Source organism: Geospiza fortis, unplaced genomic scaffold, assembly GCF_000277835.1.
Source record: "Geospiza fortis unplaced genomic scaffold, GeoFor_1.0 scaffold633, whole genome shotgun sequence".
In the NCBI taxonomy this organism is placed as follows: Eukaryota; Metazoa; Chordata; class Aves; order Passeriformes; family Thraupidae; genus Geospiza; species Geospiza fortis.
In genome coordinates, this window is record NW_005054531.1 from 181,246 (window position 1) to 207,607 (window position 26,362).

General features: G+C 45.0%; 1 protein-coding gene across 1 annotated transcript in view; it reads left to right on the forward strand.

Moving 5' to 3' along the window:
* Positions 1-26,362, forward strand: part of MYBBP1A (MYB binding protein 1a) — a 56,278-nt gene that overhangs the window by 22,909 nt on the left and 7,007 nt on the right. The window contains exon 25 of the mRNA XM_014310427.2: positions 20,051-20,164. Within this exon, the coding sequence (XP_014165902.1) occupies positions 20,051-20,164 (114 nt within the window). The remainder of the gene's footprint in view (positions 1-20,050; positions 20,165-26,362) is intronic.

The following is a 26,362-nucleotide window of genomic DNA, read 5'->3' on the forward strand; positions in this document are numbered from 1 at the left end:
GTAATAAGGACGTGTTACACAAACAACAAATTAATTGTAGGGCACATACTTGATCCCATCCTCAAGAGACCAGAACAGCATCACAAGCAGACAGCTCCATTATGTGGAGCTTCCCTTATCTTTGCCTCTCCACAGGGAATAGCATTCTCCTTCTTCCAGGGCTTCCACCAAGCTGCTTGAGCTTTGTTTGCAGAGCCTGTTTGCCTGTGGGTGGGAGGAGTAGGGGAGGACGTGTGGAGTGTGTGGGAGCTGGGCACAGAACATGGATATACTGCTGTTCAAACAAAGGCACATGGAGGGTGAGCTCAGGGAAGCCTGTGCAGCTTGGAGTTGCAGCTTTACATTTTTTACACAGTGCTTCCTTTTCAGGAATTCTGGCTTCCCAGCATCAAATGTCCAATTTGTCAGGTCTTCAGTTAAATTTTCCCACTGGTTCTCAATGCAAATGTGTTTTGGTGGTAACCTAGTGGGTAGGGTAGGAGTCAGGCTAGGTGGGTGTATGTGACAAAGTGATGTTGGTAAAGCAGGGGGGTAACTTCTCCCTGGCAGGCTCTGGGCAAATGAGGTGGAAGGACTCAGCTTCCAAAAGGGCTATACTAATTCAAGGGTCCTGAAAATACCAAAGCTCTCATGATACTCTGAATTTGGCCAGCCCTGATGATCGAGAGGCACATGGGGTGGTCTTCCACTTTTAGCCCTGAATATTGGCTTCTGATCATTAAACTAGCTTAGTCCCAGGGACTGGAGGCTTAACTCCTGTTCTAACTCTCCTCTTGTTAGTGCTGATTGTTCTGGGTATGGCTGCTGCATCTATGAACAGCTGATCCCACAGGGATTCTGATCTCCTGGCTGTGCAGAGAGCTTCAGCAGGGTGTCCCAGGGCCACACCAGCTGGGAAGGGCCATGCTCTGCACAGAAGGTGGAGGCTCAGCTCTGGGCAGGTGTCTTGTGTTGGCCTGATAAAGAGCCCTGGGGCTCTGGGCCAGCAGAACTGCTGGCCACTGTCCAGCCAGCCTGGGGGAAAAGGAGATGCACCTTCAGGTTGAGCTTTAAGGTGGTTGTGAACAAAATGAAAATGATCAGTGAAGGGGGTGTGAGTGGGCTGTTCCTTCCTCCTCATCCTCTATACCTGGAAGTTTGTGAGAGCAGCATGGAGGCAGGGGGTCTGTTCCACAGCTCCTCTCAGCCAGACTGGTTCCTCTTTTTAGAGCCTCTAAGTAAGATCTTGTGGCCACTGGCCTACATGCCCAGCTCTTACTTCGAGAATCTGTGCTCTTGCTGGGGCCTCTAGTGTAAAGTTAAACTTGGTCAATAAGAGATTCCCCTGGACCAGCCTGGCTGAGGTGGTTTGCAGAACATTGTGTACAGCAAGACTGGGGTCTGGTTAAGAAACAGCAAACCTGGATTGTGTGTGCACTCCTCCTGCGCCTGCTGCAGGTCTGACAAACTCAGTTTCTGGGCAGAGGTAGCAGAGAAGATCCTGTGGGAAATGCAGGAGCCATTCAGATGCTGCTCAGCTTGGAGAGGAGCAGCCTGGCCCCTCCAGCCCCAGCCATTTTTCCTGGGTACCTCCCTGCCTGCCTGCTGCCCAGGTGTTCCTGCATTTACATCACAAAATGGGACATGAGGGTGATTTGGCTGAAAACTTCCCTTGCCCTTGCACACACAGTTTTTCTCCCCCTTTTGCCATGTTAAAGTTAACTTGAGTCAGTTCACTTACAGCAGAGGGACAGTCTGTTCAGGGGCAGGAGTGTCTGGCTGAAAGCTGTGATTTATTTCATCAGAGGCAGTGCTCATTAACATGAAATTATAGCTTCTGTGAAGTCAGTAGAAGAATATTGTAAAGGAGAGAACAATCTCATACAAATGTGAGCTGTTGGCTGTAGCTGATGACCCAGGCAACTGTGTCTTGCACTGCTGCAGCCTTTCTGTGCATCCTGTGCCCCTCAGTTGGTCACCTCTAAAACCTGAAGAGCAGCAAACCCTCAGTGGCAGTGCTGTGTCTTTACAAGCAGAGGTGTTTGTAGCTATTGGGTGGGTGTTCCATGTTTTTCTGGGAGCTACTTTCCTTTGGCCTGGGTGTTCGCTGTGGAGTGTTTTGGAGATATTCCAAGGTTGCATCTTGATGCAAAATTTAGCAAAAGAAAAGCTTTTAAACTTCAGCTAGTGTGACTGACATTGTCACCCCTTTTCTTGTGACACTGTTCCTACATGCCTAGAGGAGCAGTGAGGTTGTTCAGCTCCATGTTGGAAGTCATTTGTGAGATAAAACAACACTTTAGGGGGGGTGACAGCTCTCAAGGCAGTTTTGAGTATGGCTCACAGTGATAGGGTTGGTTTTCTTAGCAGTAAGCTCAACCTGTGTAACAAGTTTTAAACAGGAAAGGTGAATTTGCAGTGGTGTTTCTGAGACTGAAGCTTGTACCTGTGGCCAAGTTCTGCTCCTCTGGTGTTACTACTGGGGCACAGATGCCTGCAGGAGACAGAAATGCAGCAGTTTCCCTGGAAAAGGAAAGAGATGGAGAGATTGGTGTTATTTATGAGCGAGGAAACAAAGGCAAGGGATGTTTTAACCAGGGAAGGGGGGCTGTCATTCCACCATGAATTAATTTATTACCTGTTTAAACCTCTGCATCAGAAAAATACAAGATGTGTGTGACAGTGGGTCTGCAAAACCACCTTGTTCCAGGCAGTTCATGCTTCTCAGCTGGACTTCTGACCCATTGTGAGACCACCCTGGCTGCAGGACCCTCTGCTAGTTCAGATGCATTGTGCCTGTGGCAGCTGCTGCTCTGAATGCTCAGTGATATTGGCTGGCCTGTTTTCAAACTCTGCCTTTCTTCAAGTGGGAAGTTTAAGTCCCAGACATGCTGTGTGAAAGTTAAAATGCTTCAGGCTTTAAAAAAAATAGTGTTTGGTTGTCACTTATTTATTGAACTGAGAAATCTGGTGGGGTTTGTGGTGGTTTGGGTGTTTTTTTTGTTTTGTTTTGTTTGTGGGCTTTTTAATTTTGTTTTTTTCTACAGTAGCAGTTGGGATGCCTTTCACAAACTTTTGTTGATCCTTGCCATCCCATATGTATGTTCAACCAACATATAACTTAAGGCTGTACTTTCTTCTCAGAATATGACCTGGCTCATCCCTGCTATGTGCCCTTGCAGTGCTCTCTGTTGTAGAAAGGAGGGACTATGAACTATACAAAATCACTTGATTGCAAGCAGCAACTGTGAAGCTTTTCAAGAGGACCTTTAGAGTGGGAGAAGTGCTACAAGTTAAAATAAAAAAAGGAAGAAAGAGGAAAAGAATGACTTTGTAGTGCAGTCTAATCTAAGTTGTTGAATGCAGTTCTGCAGACTGAGGTCCTAAGAATCAGTCACACTGTGACCTTGTCCTTACAGAAGTGTCTTCAGTGGCAGGAGAATGGGGCCATTGGCACATCACAGTGTTTTGGTACATCCAGGCAGGTCTGAGAGCTTTCCCTTACACACAAAGTGCTACAGCAGAGTGAAGGGCAGTGACCAGGCACACACTGGTGCTCTGAGTGCTCAAGCACAAGTGGCAGCTGGGGAAAGAGACCCAGGGATAGCTGATATGGGAAAATGACAGTGGAGCTTGCACTGTCCCTTGGAGTTGTCCTGGTGCCAGGGGATTGTGGTAAGTGTCTGGCACAGATAGCTCACTGTCAGTGCAATTAGCCAGCAGAAAGTGTGTGATGCTGACAGCACGGGGGAGATTGTGCTGTTTCATGGATGAGGGATGTTCCTGTCAGCCTGATGTCCTCCACAAGCACTAAACATATTCTCTCAAATTCTGTTTGGAGAAAAACGTGTGTGAGCTAGTCCCCACTTCCTCCTCTATTAGGACAATTCGTTCTTACTGCTGTAGTTGCTTTCCAGGTGACCTTGACCTTCAGATTTCCTTGTGCCTGTTTCGGTGGGTGTAGTGTTGCTCCTTCAATATGCACAAAAGCCTGGTTTTTTAGTTTGTGCTGATAGAGCATAAAGCAGGGATCAAGATGTGTTTAATTTAATGATTATTGCATGACTCAGCTACATACCAGAACCCTCCTGAGCCTTAGGTGAGGAATGTCTTCCTGGTTTATTTTTAGCTGTATTGGTCTGATGAGCAGAGCTACAGTAACATCTAATTCTGTAATTGTGCAGTACTGTGTTGCAGCACAAACCCCTCAGTGCTGCACTGGTTATTGTGGTGAGGTTCTCACTGCACTATCCCCATTTATGGGGACTGATGAGTCCATGAGGTGATGTTTCTACCCTAAAAACTCTCTGTGAGTGTGAGGATCAGGTGAAGAGGGAGAAGTGTGGCTCCCTGCACTGCAGTACCCAGGTGTGCTGCTGATGCAGGCTCCTGCAGGCCAGGGCACCTGCCAGCTCCCAGCTGGAGCACAGCCTCCCTGGAAGCCTGGCCTGGAACAGCTGTGCTTCTCCCTCAGAGCTCCAGCATGTTGGCCAGCAGTATTGGAGCCAGTTTGGAAATGAGCACTAATAAATGAAAATGACTGCTGCCAGGAGTAAGGTGCTGTCTCCATCTTGCTCGTGGCAGACACTTAAAACCTCTTCTAGTGTGAAACTTTTTCCATGGGTTTACAGAAATGGTTTCATATCCATCCCTTGTTCTTTTCCTTTGGGAAAGGCACTGGGAGTGTACACGTCAACACAATTGCTAAGAGGCTCTGCAATTACTTTTGCACTGTGGTCACACATCCATTTGAATACATTCCTGCCTTCTTATTTACATTCAAAGCTATATTGATTGAGGATGTTGCAGTAGCTGGAAGCATAATGAGGCAGTATTTGTCCATCAAGTGAGTTTATTTTCTGTGATTTGGCTGGAACTCTGCAGAGCTGATGTAAGTGCAGAGCTGTCATGAAACTAATAAAAGTAATTTTACTTAGTGTGGAAATGAGAATGGGCACTGAGACAGAGTTCAAAATGTCATCTTATGTCATACAGATTCATTAGTATTTCCGAATGTGTTTTTATAAAGCTGTCTGTGTCAAGGAACCCTTTAAGATCTATCTGAGAGAGTGTATTTTAGGTAAGTTGCTAATTAATCTTGGTGCTTTGGCAGTCTCCCCAAAGGGATCAAACATATATAGACAGAATTTTACAGAACTGAAGCAGGTCTGTGCCAGAGCTGCCATCACCAGAAGAGTAAAATATGATCCCAAATTCCTGCCAGAGAGGTCTTGGCTGGTTGACAGTTGTCCTTCTGAACAGTTTATGTTCTATGTAAATATCTAAGTTAAAAATTAATTAAACTTTAATACAGCAAGAGCAGTGAAAGTGCTGCGAAGCCTCAGAAGCCAGCACCCCTCTGTGTGAGTGTTTGGGAGTATTTCACTTCATGCTGGGGGAGATGAATGGATCCCCACATTAATGCACCATGCCCTGCCTGTGTGCTCACAGATAGCTGCCAGCAGGTAGTAGAGGAAGAGCTTGTTATAGAACATTTTGCATAAGCTGTTACTAAAAATGAAGCAAAATAAACCTCCCCAGATAAGAACCAGCACCAGTTCAGCTCTACCTCCTTTGCATGAGGAGTGAGCACTGGGCAGGCAGCTGGGGAGAGCTGAGCAATGGGCCATAAGTGAAAGGCTCCCTTCCCTCAGAGCATCCTCTGTCCCTTGGCACAGGTCACACCCCTGTGCCTGTGTCCTCTGTCAGGTGGCACTGTGGTCACATTCAGGAGGTGAATTGTCCCCTGGCACTGAGATCCAGGGAATGCAGTGCTGGAGGGGCTGCTGCCCGTCTAATCCATCCTTGTCATCTTCCTTGGGTCAGTATGTGCCCTCTCCTCAGTAAAAAGAAATCATTTGCAGCTGGAAAATCTATGTCAAACTGACAAGCTTTGGCTCCAGTCAGTGTCCTGTTGCTGTTTGTATTTTGTGTAAGGGGATGGTCAAGGGGAGTCTGTGTTTTGCAAGGTGAAGCTGAACTATGGGTGGGCTCTTGGGCACTTTTGATCTATTTCATCACAAGCCAGCAAAGCCCTGTGACATGAGCTAGCTCTAGATCTGTAAACTGTCCACTGAAGTGGAAGGGAAAGCAGTTGAATGCTGAAATGCTTTGCTGGGTCAGAGCCAGAGTGCTCTACATTTTTGTGTGGAGATTTTTAGTTCCCAGACCTTTAGGAGGGTTGTACATGTGGATTATTGCATCCCAACCTTGCATTTTTGAGAGTGTTTCTTGCAGTGGGTTGCACAGAAAAACCATTTTCCTTTGATGAGCGGGAGAACATTGACAGCATCCATAAATAATCTCTGATGTTCTTTGGAAAGGTGTCTGATGCCACAGCAAAACGTGTCTCCCTGAGGAATTGCTTTCTAAGCTGTGTTTCTCTTTTACTTGTGTGAGATGGTTGGAAATTTAAAAAGGTCTGTTAACATTTTTCAGGTCCTCCTGACTGCATTTAAAGCTGAGTGCTCAAAATCCCATGGCATGAGTTTTCACTTGTATTTGCATTGAGAACTTGGTGTGTTTGTGGTGTATTTCAGTTTAATGTGGGACCCCTGTCACTGAACCTGCAGGGCCCCTTGGGAGCATCATACATGTTGTGAGCTGGTTATTTTTGTTTATTTTCCCTTCATACAGGTTTTTTGTCATTGTTGAACTTCTTGTTGCCTTCTAATGGCCTCTGTCTTTTGCCAGAAGTGTCAGACACTTGCCTGCATTGCCCACAAACAAATCCATAGTGATACCAGCATTAATTGACTGGCACAGAGCCACTGCCCTCAGTGTAGCACAAGCAGAACATGAAAAAGCTTCTGAGAACATGAAAAAACTTCTGTTTGCCTCTTTATTGTGATTCTGGAGATCTGGGCTGTATTTATTCTGCTAATTGCTGTTCAGCTGGTTGGGTTGATGATCATGTAGCAAATCATCAGTAATGGAGAAAACATTCTAGTTGGTTGCTGGGAAGAAATAAGAAAATTAAAAGGTCACATAAACTCTAGTTCTTGCTGTAGACAGCTGCTGGTGAGAGCTGTCCAAGGAGGGAAGTGCTCAGGAGCAGTGACAGCCCTGCACGTAGGATGGACTTGCTGAGTTAGATCTAAACCATATTGCAGTGATTTTCCAACTCTGAGTAATTTCCTAGCTTACTAAGTTAAACCTGCCATCTGACACATGGGGAGTTGATAGTTTTTAAAAAGCAAGTTGATAGTTTTTAAAAAGAGTTGAACCACCCAAGTGTGTTGTGCTCAGCCTCTCAAACACAGCCCCTCCAGCAGTTTGAGGAGTAGGTGTTTGTGTGGAGCAAATGGGATAAATTTGCTCAGAGACAAGGTCATTGCCATGTATTTAATAATGGCATAACAAACACAGGAGGGGAAGAAGTGGCAGTGGTGTGAGAAACTGAGCTACTCTCATATGGACTCAAGAGATATTAATGTTGCAAAATATAAAAAAATCAGGATAGAATCCTGTTGAAGTTCTGGGGACTGATTTATGTTCCCTTTACAGTGAGATCTTGGTGTGGGAGTACTAGGAGGTGTGTTGGAAGGGTGTTTTGTTGGCAAGTGAAGAAAGATTAGGGCTTCTGCAGCATGAAATGAAATGCCAATCTGGGCTGTGCTCACTGACAAGGATGTCCCCAAGTGTTTGTGTACCAAGTGGCAGGTCCATTTTTGTTGTAGTATGGGGATGTGGGAGTAGTGGGGTTAGGCTGCTTCTCTTTCTGCTCTCCCTTGGCACAGATTAAAATGCCACCCTGCAGAATTGAAGCACAAGAAAGGAGTTCAGGTGTCTCTGCAGGATTTCTTAGCAGCCTCCACACAGAGCAGGGTTTCCAGCCCTGTCCCTCTTCCCAAGGGGACTGTGCCCTCTGAATTGTCATCCTGCCTCTCTCAGTGGATTCTGCAAAATGAAAAGAGGTCTGCTGGTGAGCATCCAAAACAATGAATCTTTAAAGTTCAACCCAGTACAATTTCCAACTTTTTATTTTTTTGCTTAGCAATGCTTTTCATTTCAATATTCCAAGCTAACAATTTTACTGTGCAAGTACCTTTTTTTATACTGTATGCAGGCTAAACTTCAGTGGCTGCTGTTTGAGTGAATTGGAATTCTAATTTCTCATTATCTGCTGATAAATGTTCTCAAAAGATGGAAACCTTTGTTCTTGCAGCATCAAGCCTGGTCTGGTGTATCAGGGGCAGCAGCTAAAAGCACACAGTGCCTAGGCAACATGGGCTTTTTTTAAACATGTGCTGCTCTTAAATCTCCTAAATTATTAAATTAAACTTCAGCAAAGTCTCCTTAAATAGGCTGCATTATGCTGTAGCTGCCTTCTGAATTGCCTCAAGAAAATCCTGTTGCAAGTCTCTTCTGAATTGAGGGTTTTGCTGTGCAGAGGAGAACTGGATTGGAAAGTGTTGGGAGGAGCAGTGAGGGTGAGGCAACTGGAGCAAAATAAACCAGTTTTGGTCTTGGTCTTACCAACGTGTGTGAGTAACTTGAGGTGTCAGTGGAGCCTCTTGGTGTTCAATACTACAATATATAAGTAATAAATAAATAGAAATTGATAAAATTAAGCTCTAGGGATGGTTGGTTTGGTTTTGTTTTTTTTTTTTCAATAGGAAAGTGGAAGTTGAGAGAAAGGAGAATGTCCCAGATGATTTCCTGAGAGGTTTCTTGGTCATGTTTCTTTGAGCTTCAGATACTGGGATGTCCTGCAAGAGTCTTTGCTTTGATTTCTTAACAAAAGAACATTTCTTGTTCTCATGTTTAGAGTGAGAAACTTGTAAAAACAAAGTAGAAATGTTCCAAAATAAACAGGATCGTATTAAGAAGCCAGGTTTTAGATTATTTTTTAAAATTGTGACTGTATCCTTAACTGGGGAGAGAAGAAGAAAATGGGCGTATTTTCTGATTATTATTTTAATGTGGGAAAGGGAGGCTTGGTTGCATTGCACAGAGTCCATTCCTTTTCTTTTCTCCTCTGGTCTCAGTGTGTCCCATGGTACCAGTATTCCCCTCCAGGGTTTCACTCCTGTAACTGTGCATTACAGGAAGAGCAAAAAGACATCAGAGCTCGTGGATGCTAATTTGTGCTCTGCTGCTGATTTATCTTGTGTCCTCATGGCTCACTTAATTATGGCATCTTTTCATTTTTCAAGAATTTAGGGTAATAATAGATTGACTTTTTTTTTTGGAGCAAAACGTTAAGACTGATTGGCCTTCATGATATGGTGAGTGGTTACCCCAGGGAGAAATAAATCTCTGTGTTGACCAAAGCAGCCCAGTATCTGGATTGCTGTGTCCCAAGGGTCTGCCTGTTGGCCTCTGTGAAAGAAGAGCACAAGGTTTTCCCCAGCCCAGAATTCTCACAAGGGGTGATTTGAGATGATTTGCTTTAAAGCATTTACAGCATGGTGTGGCAAAATATAATAGGCCAAGAAACACTTATAGTGCATCATAATTAGTTGGCTTCTGATTGTGATGGCATTAATTGTAACATCTGTATTGTCTCACTCTTCACATGAGACTGAAAATAGAATAAAAGTTATTAAAACACCTCTCAGTTGCCCCATCTCTGGGTCAGAAAAGGGCTTAGTCCAACACTCACCATTTTGTTGTTTGTTTGCCACTGAAATACTCAGAGCTGGTATCTAATACCTGGCCTGGCCCAGGAGTCCTGTGTATTATTTTATGTTTGTTGTTTTGACTGCACAAATGTCCTGCAGACCCTTCATCTGAGGCAGAAAACCTGCCAGTATTTATCATGCAGGTATCCTCTGAAAAACTGCACTGTCAGATCTCTCTGTGGGTATGGACTCCTCTCTACTCCCTTTAAAATACAGCAACTTCTTATTTGTACCATTACATCTTGTTAGACTCTGGTGACCATAGGAGGAAGCTTTAATTTGTCTTCTAATTATTTTTTTGCCTCTCCTAGCTGCCAGCAGAGCAGGGCTGAAGGAAGCAGCTGTACCTGTGCACTCCTGTATTGGGCACAGATGTCCTGCTGCAGTGAGCAGACTCTCCCAAGTGACCCCTCTGGTTTGTCAAGTGCAAGTTGAGGCTTTTCCTCTGGCAAGAACATCCTCCAGAGCACTGTTTGTAGGAGAACCAAGCATGGAAAAAGTCCATTCCTTGGCAGAATGTGATTTGCAGAGTCCCTGGTTGAACAAAGTAATGATGGTTTAGGGCATGAAGAAACCTGTGTGGGTGAATGCTGTGTATATGGTCTGCAGGCTGTATATATATCTGCCAGGACTGCTAGTCCTGGGATTTCTGCTGTCTCAAGTACATTTAAAACCCATCTGTTGTGACTGTGTCAGTGAAATCAATGAGTGCTTTTACCTGTAGGGTCTGGGCTGACACAGCCCATGCAGGTGCAGCTGCATTATATAAAGATGGTTTGTGTGGGATGGAGCTCAGTCCACATTTTCAGCCAGACTGAGCAGCAGTGGTTAAAGTGCTTGTCATGCTATAGCCATTTTCAGGTTGTGGAGGAGGATGAGCCAGTGTAACTTATGGGATAAACTTTCTGTTGTCTGGCAAGTGCTCAGTCACAGCAGAATGAAGTGAGCAGCTCATCTGATCAATGAAGTGCTGCTCTGCAGAGCCCTGGGAATGGTAGTGGGATCATAACAATTTGCTCAACTTCTCCTTGCTACTGCCCAGAGCAGGACATCTGAGCCACAGGTGGAGAGATTTATGGAGAATAAAAATAGAGAGGAGAGGGGAGTTATCAGGAGGGGTGGGAAGAAAGATGGAGATTCCTTCACAGCCAGTTTTGTCTCTGCTTCCAGCAGGCTTTGTTCTTTTTCAGAGGAAAGGTAGCAAAACCTGACACCCAAAGGTAGAGCATCCAAAGTAGGGACCAAGGTCTGATCTAGCTCCACATCCTGGGGTTTTCCTCTACTTGGAGGCACTTTTGCCATCCCTGAGTCTTGGCCTTGAGCCTTTCTCATGGAGCTGAGGGATCCAGTTCACCTGCTACTTCAGCAGGTGATGAGCAGGTGATTGCTCTTCCATTTTTTCCATTACTGAGATAGTGACTGGGAAGTTGACTTGCACTGGGAATTCCTGTATGGATGTATGTTCTAACAGTCCCAGGAGGACACACAACCCCTTTCGTTTGTAAATTGCTGTTCTCCATGTTTAAACCAGCCAGAGAGAGGTTTGGGAATAAAAGTTAAACCCACAGAGTTCATTCATCATTTTTGTGCTTGAGAAGGCCTAAACAGATCATCTATATGATGGTGATGGTCAAATAAGCAAAACATGTCTTGTATAGCAATTATTTTCAATGTACTAATGATATGTCAGCTGTTGTGAGTGGTTTTAAGGTTCCTGCCAGATCTGTGGAAATCTGCATTTTTCCTGGGAAGGAAGAACAGGTAAAGGTGCCTGAAGCTGGGCTGCAGTGCGGGTTGGCTGGTTCCAAACCACTGAAGATTACAAGAGTTTGAAGATCTAGGATGTTTGGTGGGAGTACACTGAAATTGCCTTTCTTGTCCAAGGTTGTAAAACGTGATTTAGGTGTCACTTAAATGCTTTGCATGTTGTAATTAACCAGCCTTGCAAAATTTTTCTCATCCATTTGTCGCAGGAACTTAATTTAAGCTGTAAAACATCATTTGTTTTCATCACTTTTTAGCACAGAGAATTTTATTCCTGAGCTTATAAATCTCAAAAAAATCTATTTTTTTGGCAACGCCAGGCCGAGGGAGGAACCTGCTGCTTTCTGGCCCAGAGCCTGATGTTGGGAGCACTGTGAAGGTGTGGGATGGTGGATGATGGCTGAGGGTTTTGATAAGTTTTTACTTCTGCATTCTTCTGTGATCTCTGTTTCTGGAGGCAGAAGGACAGACCTTGAAATTGTCATCTGTGTCCTGCTCATGTTCTGCTGACCTTGGACAGCAACATCACACCTTGTCAGGGCTGGCTGAGGGAATGCCCTGAAAAAGCCATTTCATTACTCTGAGGACACTGGGTGTAGCAGGAATTACTGAATTCAGCTCCAGAGCCAGGTGATCATACAGGAGATGTTTTCATGGTCTTTGTGGGGAGTGTGGGCTCCCTGTGACTGCGTTTTCAGGCACCAGGAGTCTGTCTAGTGACTGACAATGTCCTTGTGCCAGGCAGGAACAGGGTCAGGGAAGGCTCTTCTCAAGTTCCTTAACCAGAGGGATAACAGGGTAAATTTAGGGTAAAAGTTGATGTCTAATTTTTAAACCAAGAAACAGTTGTGTTGTTGCTCAGGTGTCCTTGCATGGGCAGTTCTGCACAGCTGAACATGCCAGCCACTTTCTCCTGACTTATCCCAGAAGGTGTGAGCACTTTCCACACTGAAACCTTTTAGACAGCTACTAAATGTCAGTCTTGGCTCCACTATTTGTGTGTGCCTTGTTGCAGTGGTGGTAAATGGGAAAAATTATCTTTTGTTACCAAAAATAGTTTTCTTAAGCCACTGCCAGGGCTTTGTCTTATCCTCCCTCCCTGTTGGATTTGAAATGTGTATGGATCACATCTGTGTGAGAGATACTGCAGTGACATCTTGGGGATTGAGGAAAAGCCATTTGGCAAATGTTTCTTGAGCACCTCTGGCTTTCACTTTTTATATCTAAAACATTCCAAAAAGTTTTGTATGTTTTAAGTAAATAATTGGTGTTTGGTGCTTGTTCAGTGAGGACACGTGTTAAGGATCTTGAAGCATAATTTCTTGCTTGTACTTAAGTTTGGAAGGAATCTTTGTTTTTCCCCAAGGAGGCCATGGAGATGCTCCAAGAGCTGGAGCCAGGCCAGAAGAGTGGGGGTGTTCACCTGGAGAAGAGGAGGCTCCAGGGACACCTCAGAGCCCCTTCCAGGGTCTGAAGGGGCTCCTGGAGAGCTGGGGAGGGACTGGGAACAAGGGATGGAGGGACAGGACACAGGGAATGGCTCCCACTGCCAGAGGGCAGGGATGGATGGGATATTGGGAACTAGGAATTGTTCCCTGTGAGGGTGCTGAGGCCCTGGCACAGGGTGCCCAGAGCAGCTGGCAGCACTTCTCTGGAAGTGCTCAAGGTCAGGCTGGATGGGGCTTGGAGCAAGCTGGGACAGTGGGAGCCATGGCAGGGGTGGAACAGGACGGGCTTTAAGGTGTCCCATGTAGGCCAATTCCATGATTGTGTGGGACACACAGCCCACCTGACACAGCCACTGCCTCTGAGCAACCTGCTGGGAATGGGAACTTGCTGGGTGGAACAGATCCATTGTTGTGATTTATTGTCCCATCCCTCTCAGAATTTGTCCTTTTGAATAATCTTCAAGACTGAGTTTCTAACTTAGCTCCCAAACCAGTATCAAACAGACTTGTAGCTCCTGGGCTCAGAAATACTCAAGTGGATGAATCAAATGTGGTTGAGAAATAAGAAACCTTGAAACTCAAGACTGCTCCATTGGAGCCTTTGTCTCCAATGTGAATGTAAAATTAAAATAGTTTGACTGTATGAGCAGAAATGGGGGTAGATTGGCACTTGCTCATGGCTTTGGATGCTCTTTGTTTTCTTTTTTAAAAAAGATAAAAAGGTAATTGGAAGAGGCTTTTGCTGTGGTGCTCTGGATCTCCTGCTCTGTGGTAATAAATGACAGCTTGTTCTCTTGTAACCAATACCACTGTAAGGTGCAGCTTTTGGATTTTGGAGTGGGTTGGTTGGTTTATTTTAAACATGTAATAAATTACAGATAGCTGAGAAATTTATTTCATAGTTTAATTATTCACTGAAATTCAAAGAAAACTCATTTAGAATTACTCATAATCTTGGCCTCTGTTCTTTTACCCAGCTTTCCTGGGAGCATTTGTCACAAATGCAGCATGTGATTCATGAGATTGCAGTCTCAGAGGGCTTGGGAGGAGAGATTTTCTAGAAGTGCAATTATTTTTTGCCATATCCCTGTTGCTGTAGAATAGTCTTAATGCTGAGGATTACACACTGGGAGCTGCTGTTTTATGCTGTGTGCTGGCACTGAATCAGATGTGCTGGCAGGGCAGGCTCTGTGCCACAAGGGAGACATCAGTGCTCTGGAATACCAGTGGCCTCTCTGGTGTGATACCAGCTGTGTATTTCTGTCTCCTGGACTTCCAAGAGCAGTGGAATGTTGATACTACTAAAAATCCTGATGCTTCTTCACTTCTAAAAATGTATTTGAGTTGCACAACCCTGTAATTTTCCAGGTAAAATGTTTTCTTTATATATATTTAACATAAAGGGAATGAGATGCTCTTGCCACGCTGGTGACAAGTTTCATGTGGATGAACTTGCTGCAAAAATAACAGGCAAAAAGACGAGGAAAATCCATCTTCATGTCTTTGGTTAGCATTTAAACTCCCCACTCCTTACAAAGTGTAAGGAGGTGTGATAAGCTCTAATACTGTCCTGGGTCAGGTTCAGTGAGATTTTCTGTCCTGCCATGTGCTTGAGGCAAGCCAGGTGAACTTGCAGCCTCTTTCCTGAAAGCTGGGGTTGGCTGTCAGGGAATTTGGAAGGGTTACTCAGCTGTAGCCTGCAAACTGCTTTGGGATCACCCAGCAGAGCAGCTGTGTGAAAACTCAGAGCTGAGCTTTGGAGTGTCACAGTGCAGGCACATCTTAAGGCTCCTGCTCCTCTGATGGTGGCAGTGGTGGCTGCTGATTTCAGTCTCTTTTCTCTCAGGAGTGTGCCTAGGTGGCAGGTTTTTTTCATTTGTTTGCAAAACCATCTCCAGCCAGTATCCTAAACCACCTGGGACTGAAAAGTGTGTATTTTTGCATCAGTAACAAATGTTCTTATATTAACAGAGTGCTTTTCTTTGGAAAAACAACTCTGAATTTAGGTCATGCCTTCATCTCTTCAGGACTGCGAACAGAATCTCTGCAGTATTGCAAAGGCTTATTTGTTTTGTTCTTTTTCTCTTTCACAACTGCAGTGATTGAAAACATCTTGATCTGTTCCCTTCCATCCAGTTCATCTGGCTGTTGGCTGGGGAGAGCAATTTGTGACCTACTTGAGCTAGATACCTGCTTTCAATGGGAGAGCAGGGGCTTTGGTAGGGGTTTAATCCATGTTTACCATATTTAATGGTTTGGCCAGATGTCTTGTGCAGGATAAAGCTGGGTTGTATGCAAACTCCTCTCACACTCCTTTTTAGTATCTGGCTGAGGTGGGTGAGCACACCTGGGAGTTACCAGCAGATCTTGGTTACTGCAGAGAGCACATTGCCTGTTTCAGAAAGAAATCACAGCCATTTGCACAGAGTGGTATTTTGTGTAATTGTTGTAGATAAGAGGGAAATGAACAAAGGCACAGAAGACCTTAGGGTCAGCACTGCCCTTAGTTATTGTTTGTTCCCTGCTCCCACATGGACTGATAATGAGCCTTTCTGCCTTATTTAGTTGTATGCTTGATAAAATATGTGGGAGTCTGTAAGTGTATCTACGGTGCCTGCTTGTATAGACTTCCCTTGTATTTGTTTTATTTTTTTTTACTATTTTAACTATTTTACAATCTTTTTAAAAACTGACATTAAGGAGAAAATGTTTTGATTAGGCAGCTGAGTGGCTCCTAGTGCACAGGATGCACTGCAGCACACAACTCCCTTTAGAAAAAGCTCTAATCTGGCTGTCATCTGCTTGTAACTATTCTCACACATTCTCATTTCAGAGACTGTGCATATTGGGGGGGATGACAGTCCTCTTCCCTGAGCTGGACTGGAGTTTGGTAGCTGGGACTCCTGAGTCTTCTGCTATTTTTGTCCATTTGTGAAGTGTTGATCATGCTTGGCTCTCTCGTAGAACACTCTGTCAGGAACACAGTAGGCTTGACTTGGCACTGAAAAATTGCAGAGAATCTTCTCTGACATTCTTGGGGACAATATTGTTCTGCCAGCCTCCAAAATTGCCAAATGCTTGTAAGATGTTCTAAAATACCAGTGTTGCTGGGGAGGGCAGGAGGGACAGAGACAACTGGGCTGTCAAGTGGTTGAACTCCAGCTCTGGATTTTGTGGAAGTACTCTCCAAACTTCAAATTGCGGTCTGTGATTTGATGGTAAAACATGTTTAAATACACATCATGGATATATTAAGGGTAAATGATGAGCTGTGAGAAATGACAAGGGTTGAAAGTATTGATGCAAAAGATTTGAGCTAGCTGGGGTGGCTTGGCTCCTCCCGAGGTGCTCTGTGTGTGGTTTTGTTTTTCAAAAGTCTCAATGAAACCTCTGCATCACAGAACTGAACATAGGTAATTTTTTTTAACTATTCTTCATTTTTGAAAAGATCTTTCTGTATTCTGGTATTGCTGCCACTGTTGGGTGGTGCTCCAGTGATGTGTTCCCAGAACTGGCTGGGGATAGGAAGATCCTCATTCCATGGCTTCAAAAATCCCCTGAGCCAGTCTCATTTTCTTTTTTAGGCTATTTTCATGAAAAACATTGAGCGTTTGCATTACCAAAAAGTGGGATGTGTTGAGATAGGCAAGAAAGTGGCTCGTGGTATCTCTGGGTAGCCCTCTGAAGCAGGTGTGGGGTGATGAATGTTCACTGCCATGTGCATGGATGTCACACCTCTAACACATCTGCTTTCAGCTGCATTGTGCCCATGTATTTGAGAAGATAAAACAAGGAAAATGAAACGCAGCAGCAGAGCTGTTTCTCTGCCACGCCAAGGAGATTGTTCCTGAAGATCTGACTGACTTTGGGTCTCTCCTTACTTTTGAAAAGCACTCATACTCTTAGCTCTCCTTATATTAGGTGATAAAGCAAAGCTTTTTTTTGCCTGGTGAAGCTCCTGAAGGTCATCAAAGTGATTGCTCTTTGAGTGTTCAAAATCCTTTTTGCAAATCCTGCTGGGCACTATTCTACAGGGAGCTATTCCGTGCCTTTCCAGCCAGTGGTTTGGTGTTTCTCAGCCCTGACAGATGAATTGTGGCTGAAAAGCCTTTGCTGAGGCTGTTGCTTTCCAAGGGGCTGTGGCACCTTTGTGCTCCTGATTGCTAGATTGTTTTCTCTGGGTACATTTCCCTGTTAAGCCACTTTCTGATGACATTCACGATCCTTTTTCATGTGTTTATGGACGCTCTGACTGATGTGTGATGGTTGCACCACCTTCTAAAGAAAACTTGGTGCCCCTCCTGCTTTGGTTTGAATTTGCTCAGGTGGGATGGCACCAGCAGGAGCATTGAGAAATTGTTGTTTCTTATTGGGTTTATCCTTGGAGCAGGATTGAAGAACTTGATTTTAGTTTTGGTTCTGCCCCTGATGTTTTTGGCTGAGTCCACTGATGCCAGTCCCTCTCCCTGTGGTTTAACTTTTGCTGTTGAACTGTTCCCTTTGCTGTGAAACAATAGGCTGTAGTTATTAGTGTCGTATTTACTCTCTGATTAAGATGTTCTTAAGCCAAATTTTATTTCAACCAACAAGTAAATATTTTATTTTTGTTGTTTCAAATGAGAAAAGTTGTTCATGCTTAGTACTAAATTATCGTTGGTTTCAAAAACGATCAGGAAAAAGAATAATATTGAGTAGAGCAATAGCAGTGTTTTAATTATGTGAAACTCAAAAAATATTTTCACTTTACTGGAATCCAATACACAGGCTGGAGATGTGAAAGCTCTGAGTGTGACAGAATTACTAAAGAGTGCTAGCACCAGCCAGGATCCTCAGATGTTGGGGGCCTGACTTCCTCATTTGTGTCACACAGAAGGGAATGCTCAGGGTTTTGGTTTTTTTTTTTTTTTTCACTTTTAAAATACTTTTCAGGCTTAGTGCTTCCTGAGGAGTAGGTGCCATCCAGGGACTGTTCTCAGTGCACTGGATGAGTCTCAAGTCTCCAGAGCTCCCATTCCATTGCACAGCTTTGATTTCCTCCCAGTTCTTTTCCTCATTAGCTTGCAGTGCTGCTGCCCACTGCTGACTGGAGCAGCTCCCAGCTGCCCCTTGGCACTGGTGCCTCTGGAGTTAAGCTGTAGTGCTGAGATATCCCAGGACACCTTCACAGAACCCTGCTCTCTGCTCTACACCCACTTGCAGTATGAATGTGTTTGTAATTGTCACAGAAGAGCTGCTGCCCGGGGGTTTGTGACCCTGCCTGGGCCTTTCAGAATGAATTACAGTCTTTCATCTGCTCCAAGGGTCACATTCTCTTTTTAATTGCACTGAAGTGACTTTCCACTACATTTGGTAGACACATGCCATAATTTGTTCTGTAAGACACAGCCTTCCCATAATTACAAGGAATATGTAAGGCTGCCTGCCTTGAAGATGGTGTTGGGGTGTTCTCTGTCACTGAATGAACATAAATCTTCTGACATGGCCTCACTGGTTCCCTGCTGCATTTTCACCTTCCAGTGAAGAACAGGATTTCTGTGTGTAATAAAAGCTCTTTCTGTTTGGGTAATTCTCTTCACTGGCCATACTGGTGCAAACTGGAGGTAAGCTTACAAGGATGTGTGACATTATCTGTTGTGAAACAGATACAAGTGCTGATGCTCTCCAGGGAGCAACCTGTGTTCCATCTGTCCCAGGAGCCTGGAATGTGTTGTGTGGGAAACACAGACCTCCTTGAGTTGTGACATGTTCTGTTTGACTGGCCACAACTCTGGCTGGTCACACTGCTCCCAGGAATTCCAGGGATTCCTTGTCTTTGGTCACTTTGAATTATTCAGTAAATAGCTCCCTAGAAATTGAAACCCTAGAAAGCCAATAGGAATTTTCCCTAGAAATGACCCAATGGAAGATTTAATCCTCCTGCTCCATGTTTTTCAGGTTGCTTCTCTCTGACCCCAGGGGTCTCTGGAGGCCAGGTTGGGAATCACCAGGTTGCTTTTATCCTTGAGGTCTCAGACTCTTAATCTCAATGATGTCTTTTTTAAGGAGCTTTAGAAACTTTGCTCATTTGTTTTCTGTGATATGTGGTTAAAGAACAGCAGCTGTTGCTTTCTTTGGATGAGATTAGCTCTTGTAAATCCTTCTGATTTTTGATATTTGTAACTGCATTCAATTTTGGTCTGTGTGATGGCAGCTAGAGGCAACTTATTTTTTGTATGAGTAGAATTTGCTCACTAACTCTGTGCTGCTGCAGAAATTTCCCCCTTAAATCCTCAAAGCTATTTGTACTAATCCTCATTACTGTATTTTGTGCATTTTGCCTTTGACTAATGCTGCATTTTTCTCTTGTACCTGAGAAAGCCTTAAAATAAGAATTCTGGAATAGAAAAGGATATGTAAGAAGATTGCAGATTACTGTTGGTTTCTGGTGGCCATTCTTTTCATTGCTGTGTTAATGTAGAGGCTTAATGAGCAAGTTTGACTCCAGGGCAAGGCCCAGTGCTGCTCTGAACAGCAGTTCCCATCTAGTGTTCCTTTGAAATGAAGAATTTGCTGTCCTGCCAGCTCTTATTTTTTATTATTTGTGCCTATTGCATTGGTCAGGGCACAGTAAAGGATGCAGTCACTCAAAGGTGCTGCCTGCCTGAAAACTTGGGGAGACTGGCAGTGATGCCCTTGGAGCAGCTGCTGAAGCATGTTTTGGGTATTTGTGCCTCAATCTAGAACTGTAATGATCCCTCCACTCCCCTCTGACCTTCTCTTTTCTAGATATGCATTCAACCATAACCCACCACCCTGTCTCCTGAGGGGTGACTCTGTAATGAGCTAGAGAATGTTTCAAACAGAGCCTTTTGCTGAAGGAGGGCAGGTTTAGGTGGGATATTAACAAGAAATTCTTCCCTGTGAGGGTGGTGGGGTCCTGGCACAGGGTGCCCAGGACAGCTGTGGCTGCCCCATCCCTGGAAGTGTCCAAGCAAGGTTGGATGGGGCTTGGAGCAACCTGGGACAATGGAAGGTGTCCCTGTCCCTGTTCTGGTCCCTGGCAGGGGAGCAGAGATGATCTTTAGGGTCCCTTCCAGCCCAAATCAGTGTGTGACACTTGTTTGGTGAAGATGTGCAGCTTTGTCAGCTGGCCTCCCCTGGATGGTGTGTGGAGCTGTTTGCTCTAGCAGGGTATTTTCATTGCTAACACCTTCCCTGGAGAGTTTCATGTTCTTCTTTCCCTTTCTCTTGCAGGCCATGGCCTGTTTGCTTCTCCACAGAGTTCTGCTACTTCATGAACTGAAGCTGTTTGTCACAGAGGAGGAGTGGGAGCAATTGATCACCAGGAGCATCAGCCAAGTGACACAGGTAACAAACCCCAGCGTGTTTGAGTACAGCTGACACCTCATGGGTGCTGCTCTCATTTGTCTGCTGCTTGGTCTCAGAGCTGCACTCTGGGGTGGGCTCAGCTTAAATGGTCTTAGAGACCTTGTCCCTGATGGCAGCAGCTCTGAGTGGTGCCCACCAGGTTCCAGAATTCTTGGAACACCACTGTGATGTTCTTGGTGCAGCTCAGTGAGGCTGTATATACATCCAAGAGACAGAGCTTGAATTTAGGGAATATACTCATACAGATCAATTTAGGGTGTTAAAAAAAAATTAAAAAGAAAAAGAATGGAGTGGTATTATGAACATTAATTTCAGGATATGTCATGCAAATTCTGTGTTGGAATGAACTTCAGGGCCACAAAAGCAGAGCTGAGGTGCACTGGACTTGTGACTCCTGGTGCGTTGCAGATATTATGGACCAGACTGCCTTGCTAATATTGCTCATCAGGGAAACCTTAAAATACATTGGAAAATCATTTCTGCAGTAGAAACAGTGACAGAAATTGCAGGGCTCCTGAGTCAAGTACAAATTGTACCTGAGGACAGTGTTTGGGTGCAGCTGTTACCTGGGAGATGATCTGTGGGGACAGGAGGTTGAAGAAGCAAATGCCATTCACTTTTATTCTTGTGGATTGATGTGGGGGGAACCAAGCAGCCAAATTAATGTTGTGATGTGGTGACTGAACTTGATGACATGGGAGATTCCAGTCTTGGAGTTTCTATGTAACTGTAATAATTACCTCTTTCATTACTTACTCACATGCTGGCTCCATGGTAATTTAGGCTGTTCTATAATTTGCTATATTGAAACAGAACAATTAGATCTGTTTGTTTCTGTCAAGGAGGGACAAAATCTAAGCAAGTTTAAAACAGAGAATTTAAAGTTGTTGTTTATAATCTGGATCCTCAGTTTCATTACACACTTTTTATTTAAAGATTACATCAGGAATCCAGTGGGTGGAGTTAGGTATGATTTTGTTTCTCAGCTACATAAAACATGCCCCTCCTCCCAGCCTGGTCATTTCCATGTTTCTCTCTAGCAGCTGAATGCATGCAGAACTCAGTGATTCACTGGGAAACCACAGACATTTACAATGCCTTTATGTTGTTCTTGTCAGGGAGAGTTTAGCAACTTGCAACCCATCCAAGATTATGATGAGCTTTGCTATTAAAGTTTCCTCAGTGTCTCTCATTTCTGTGGTCATGTGTGTTTAAAGAAAAATTCCTGAGAAATACTGTCAGTTTGTTTGGGTTGTCCAAGGTTTACCCTGTGGGCAGGAGGCCTCCCATGCTGTGAAGTGGCAGTGGCATATAGCTGCTGGTTCTCTTTTTGGCCTGAAAAAGTCCTGAGATAACATTTTTACAGACTGCTGGTGGTGTTCATACATGTGGGGGTTTTGTCTCCCTTCCTCCTGCTTCCCCCATGTACCTAACCCAGCTGGTGTGGCTCTGTGGGGCTGGGCCAGCTGCACATTCAATATTGCTGTAGTGAGAAGGGTCAGGGACTTTATATTCCACATAAAAAGAGTTTTGATTCATAACCAAAGGCTGGCACTTGTGCTGAAAGACTTTCTAAAGCTGCAAAAGAAATGCTGTGTCTTTTTGATGGTGCAGAAATGTTCACTTCTCTGCTTAAGAGCTGTAAGAACAGGTAGTGGCTCCATGGTGTAGTAAAACAATACTCACAGTGTCACTGATCTCTTTTAAAGATGGTAAAAAAATCTCTTGTAGTAGAAGTCAGAGGCTGGGAACTGAGCAAATTTAGAATCTGTGGGAGAATGTATTTGTCAAAGAAATTATTCCAGCACTGAAGTGACTTGCTGAAGGGTTTATTAGCCCTCAGTCTCCAGGGGGAAGCTCTGTGCGTAGCTCACAGGGAAGCTGCAGGTGGGGTAGAGGTTCCAGGACAATGTTGAAGTTCTGGGGTGAGTTTGTTTGGGAAGGGCTTGGAGTGAACAGCCCTTTCTGCCACTGCTGTCCTCACACACTCCTGCTGAGCTGGAGGATGTTTGCAGAGCTCTGAGCTCTCCTGCAGCTCAGTCTCATCCCTTTTTTTCTGAGACTTGTTTCCATGGGCCATTCTAGGTCAGCTGTGGTGTTAGAGGTGAGTTTGTGAGTGAGTAGGTGCTGGCAGAGGTGGGTGCTTACCTGGGAGAACCTGGACTGGAAGCTGTGGGATGCTGTGGAAAATGATGATATTTATTGCCCTGCCTCTGGTAGAAATGTCTGTATTGGCCATTCCTGCCACTGTCCCTCACAAATAACTGTTTTAAGAGGAAAAAAATGATAATAGTGAATTTTGTACCTTTCTTTGACCCAGAGGGAGGTTTGCATCTCTTTAACTGATGTGCTCTTGTCATTCAGGTGGTGCTGTTGCTCACAAGGACACTGTGCCACACTCTGTCCTGGGGCACGTTGGCAGCTGGGAGGCTGTAGCTGCCCAGGTGCAGGACTGCCCTGGCAGGCTTAGGGCTGTCACAGAGGACAGGATATCTTCTCCTGGTGTCTGCCTGCTTGGCCTGTCTTGCCTCAGGGGTTGCACTGCATACCTGCTGGGATCCCTCAGGGAGGAGCATCCTCACCAGGGAAATGTGGGCTGGGTAGGCAGGGATGTGAGCTGGAACTGGGGAACAGGCAATGTGAGACAAGTGCACTCTTGGATATCACTGAATTATGCAGGCAAAGCTAAGAGGCAGATGAGGGAGAATCAACAGCCAGGAACATTAAGTGAAGAGACAGATTCCTGAAATAGCAGCTCTGGCTGCTGCAAGGCAGTGGCTCTTGTGCTTACATAAGCTAATTTGACCTTATTTGTTCCCAAATTGTTTAAGCATGCTTATAAAACATACATCACAGCCATGAGGGATCCATGTTTGCCTCTCCTTAGTCAGTGAGGCAGCTCTGGATGTCCCATCAGGTACTTTGGAGTTGAATTGTTTGTGTGAGAGCCCTGCTTGCTGTTGGTGCTCATGGCTGGTGCTGCTGGGTCACCTGGACAGAAAGTGTTGTCCACAGCCCTGCACTGCAAAGGTGAGGAAGCAGAAAAACACCTCTGGCACAGTTTTAGCCTCCCAAAACCTGTATGGTTACTTTACACAAAGTTGCTACAGTTGTTCAGGTCTGTTCTAACTGGGGATCTGGATGGTTCAGTTGTGTTCATGGTATAAAGAAACAGAGTTCATGTTGTAAGTGACAGAGCTCACCTGGGACGCTGGAACATTTGACAGAAACATCTTCCTCTTGGAGAGCTTTGTTCTTTATCAGTTGGTCTCAAAGTGCTTTACAGAGGAAGTTCAAAGCATTGAGTTGTTGATGTAATGGAGAAAGTATTTTGCAGAAACCCAAGACATAATGGATTTGGTTTGGTAGAGCTGCTCATCCTGTTTTACAGGTGACACTCCTTGGCTGGGAGCTGAGCCAAGAATCAAACTTGGTTCTCCTGAGACATCTCAGAGACCCTTTTTGTGCATGGACAATCTGCCCATCACTTCAGAACATCCCTGAGTGTTGGGCAGTCATCTCTGTCCCAGCTCACCTGTGCTGGCTGAGGCTGCCCTCAGTAACAGAGAGAAATATTTGCAGAGCCTGAGATCCAGTTCCCCATTCCATACAGGAAGCTCTCACCCAGTTTGGTGAGGCATCCCTGGGTTTGCTGCTAGGGCCCACACACTCTTTTTTACTCTAGCCAGCATCTCTCCATTTGATCTTTCAGCTCTCCCACTTGTCACTGTAGGCACGTTTTGGTGTTTGTTTCCCTTGTTAGACATATTTATGTTTTCTTTTTATTTGTTACAAAATTGCTGTCTTGGCTTTGGAGTGACCTGTACCAATTTTTCAGTAACTCACTGACAGATTCAGGGCAGGAAGCTCCAGGTTCTGAATACATAATTTCATTACCTTTTTTTGTCATCCCTTTCCTATGGACCAGCTTGTCCTCCTGAACTGAGGTGTTCTGTGTAACTCCCAGCTTATGCTGAAACTCCCAGTTATGATGTGAAAGTCAAAGGGAGTGGGAGTAGTCCAGAAAATACATGTTTTGATGGTTATGAGCTTCAAAACAGAGGAGCCCTCAGAAAACTGTTGTTAAAACTGCTTCTTCTGCCTTGAACACAGTGATTTCCTGAGGGTTCCCTTTTTCTTCTGCAATAAGAACATCATAAGAAGAGACAAACTTTACTGCTCATTTTCCCTTTGCTTGCTTTGGCAGTGTCATAAGGACTGGGCAGAGCAGACAGGGTTCCACTTGGCTGTCTGAAACCCACGTGGGATCAAGGCACCCTGCACTGACAGAATCCAATACCTAAATTCAGGGCAAGACCAAAGCACTCCCAGTCACCAGTTCTGGATAATTCAGATAATTCACATAATCCCATGGGATGCATTTGATGCCTCCAGGTGTTGGTTAGGCTTGGACGAGGCAGACATGGATGAGGACAGGTAGGGAATGACATGGCCTGGGAAGGGATGGCACAGATAACCCCAGAGCTCTTTTCCATAGCATGAGGAAGTTCCTGTGTGCTCCCTGAAGATCATTGTTGTACAGCATTCCAGGGTTTTGTTAATATGGTGTTGTTCAGTAAGGGATTTAAAATAACTGTCTGGGGCCACTGAGAATGTGTGGGGGAGAGAGGGATACACTATCTGTCCTTCCAGTGTAGACATGCCCTTAATTTCTGAAGGGCATCACATTTGATTATCAGTGTCTTAATTTGTAGTGAGATAAATTATTAAAGTGGCTTCATCAAATCTCTAAAAAAGCCATCCTTCATTTTTTTTCCTTGAAGATTGCCTGAACCTTTATCTGTCCATCTTTATAAATTCTTAATTCATTGCCCTTTCTCAGCCTCTTAGCTTGTAAAATGAGGCCAGTACTGATTTAACTGATAGCTTTAAGAATACTGGATGTCTCTGTGGAGATTTCCTTTTCCTCTGTTCCCTCAGCTGTCCTGTGTGGTTTTTCCCTGCTGCATTTTCATATGGCATTTGAAAAAATAAAAAAAAATCAAGATCATTACACTTTGGAACGTGTTGACATCTTCTGTGAGGATGGCTTCTGGATTTTTTGTCTCCTCCCTCTTAATTACAAATCACCAAATTACACATCACCAGAAATGTCTTTATTTACACCCTTCAGCACGTGGGTCTGCTTAGTCCCCTGCCTTCCCTTCTTCTCAGTCAGGGGCAAGCAGGGACTTGGGAGCATTTCTTCATGACTTGTTTGTGTTAGAGATGCAAGGAAATAAGGTTTGAACATTGATACTTTCAGTCTTCAGAAACTTAGTGAGAGAAAATGGATGGAAGAGGGACTGTCAGTGCTTCTTCTCTGCCTTTGTGTGCCTGTTACCTGGTGTCCATGGGCTTGGAAATGGATGTGGCTCTGGAAGGATGAAAACTGGAGTGAAGAGACATCCTGCTCTTCCCTCCTTTCTTCTTTGTCTTCCATGGTTTAGCCCTGAGTTCTGGTTTGGGATCTGTTGTGCAGTGATTATTATCATGAGAGGAAGTATTTGGGGCTGGCTTGTCTGGGTTTGGGAAGCTCAGAGTTGATTCCTGGCTCTGTCCTGGTTTGTGTGGCAGCATCCCTGTGAATGGGGAATGATGCTGGCTCACCTCTTTCCTCAGGAGAAGCACAAGCAGAGTAACAGGTGAGGGGATACTGAGCATCCAGCATTCTGTGTGGGACAGTGGCAGGAGCTGGGAGCACACAGAGCACTGCAGGCTCTCAGCTGGTGCTCAGTTTATGCTCAGCCTCTCAGTAACACAGGAAGGCTCTGCCCTGCCTGAGCCTCACCTGCCTGGTGACATGGGATATCTTGTGCCTAGGCTCAGGTACTGGACACAGCCTGTAGGACCCCAGATGAGCTTGCTGGGCCCCTCTGGGTGTGATTCCACCCCAGGGACCTGAGCCACACCACAGCCAAATCCCAGGCTGTGCCATTGCTCTGGGATCCTGGTGCAGCACGGAGCTCGGACCTCTGGCACTCTGTGGGGTGGAACCTTTGCTGAGCTCTGCTGCTGCAGGAGAGGCTTTCCCTGAGAGCCCCAGGCTGTCCAGGGCTGTGAGGAGCTGCAGGGCTGTGTCTGCAGGAGGATTTGGTGCCCAGCCATGAATGCACACACCGATCCATCAGCTCCTGGTGTGCTGTGTGGGAGGAGGGCAGGGATGGAGGTAACAGA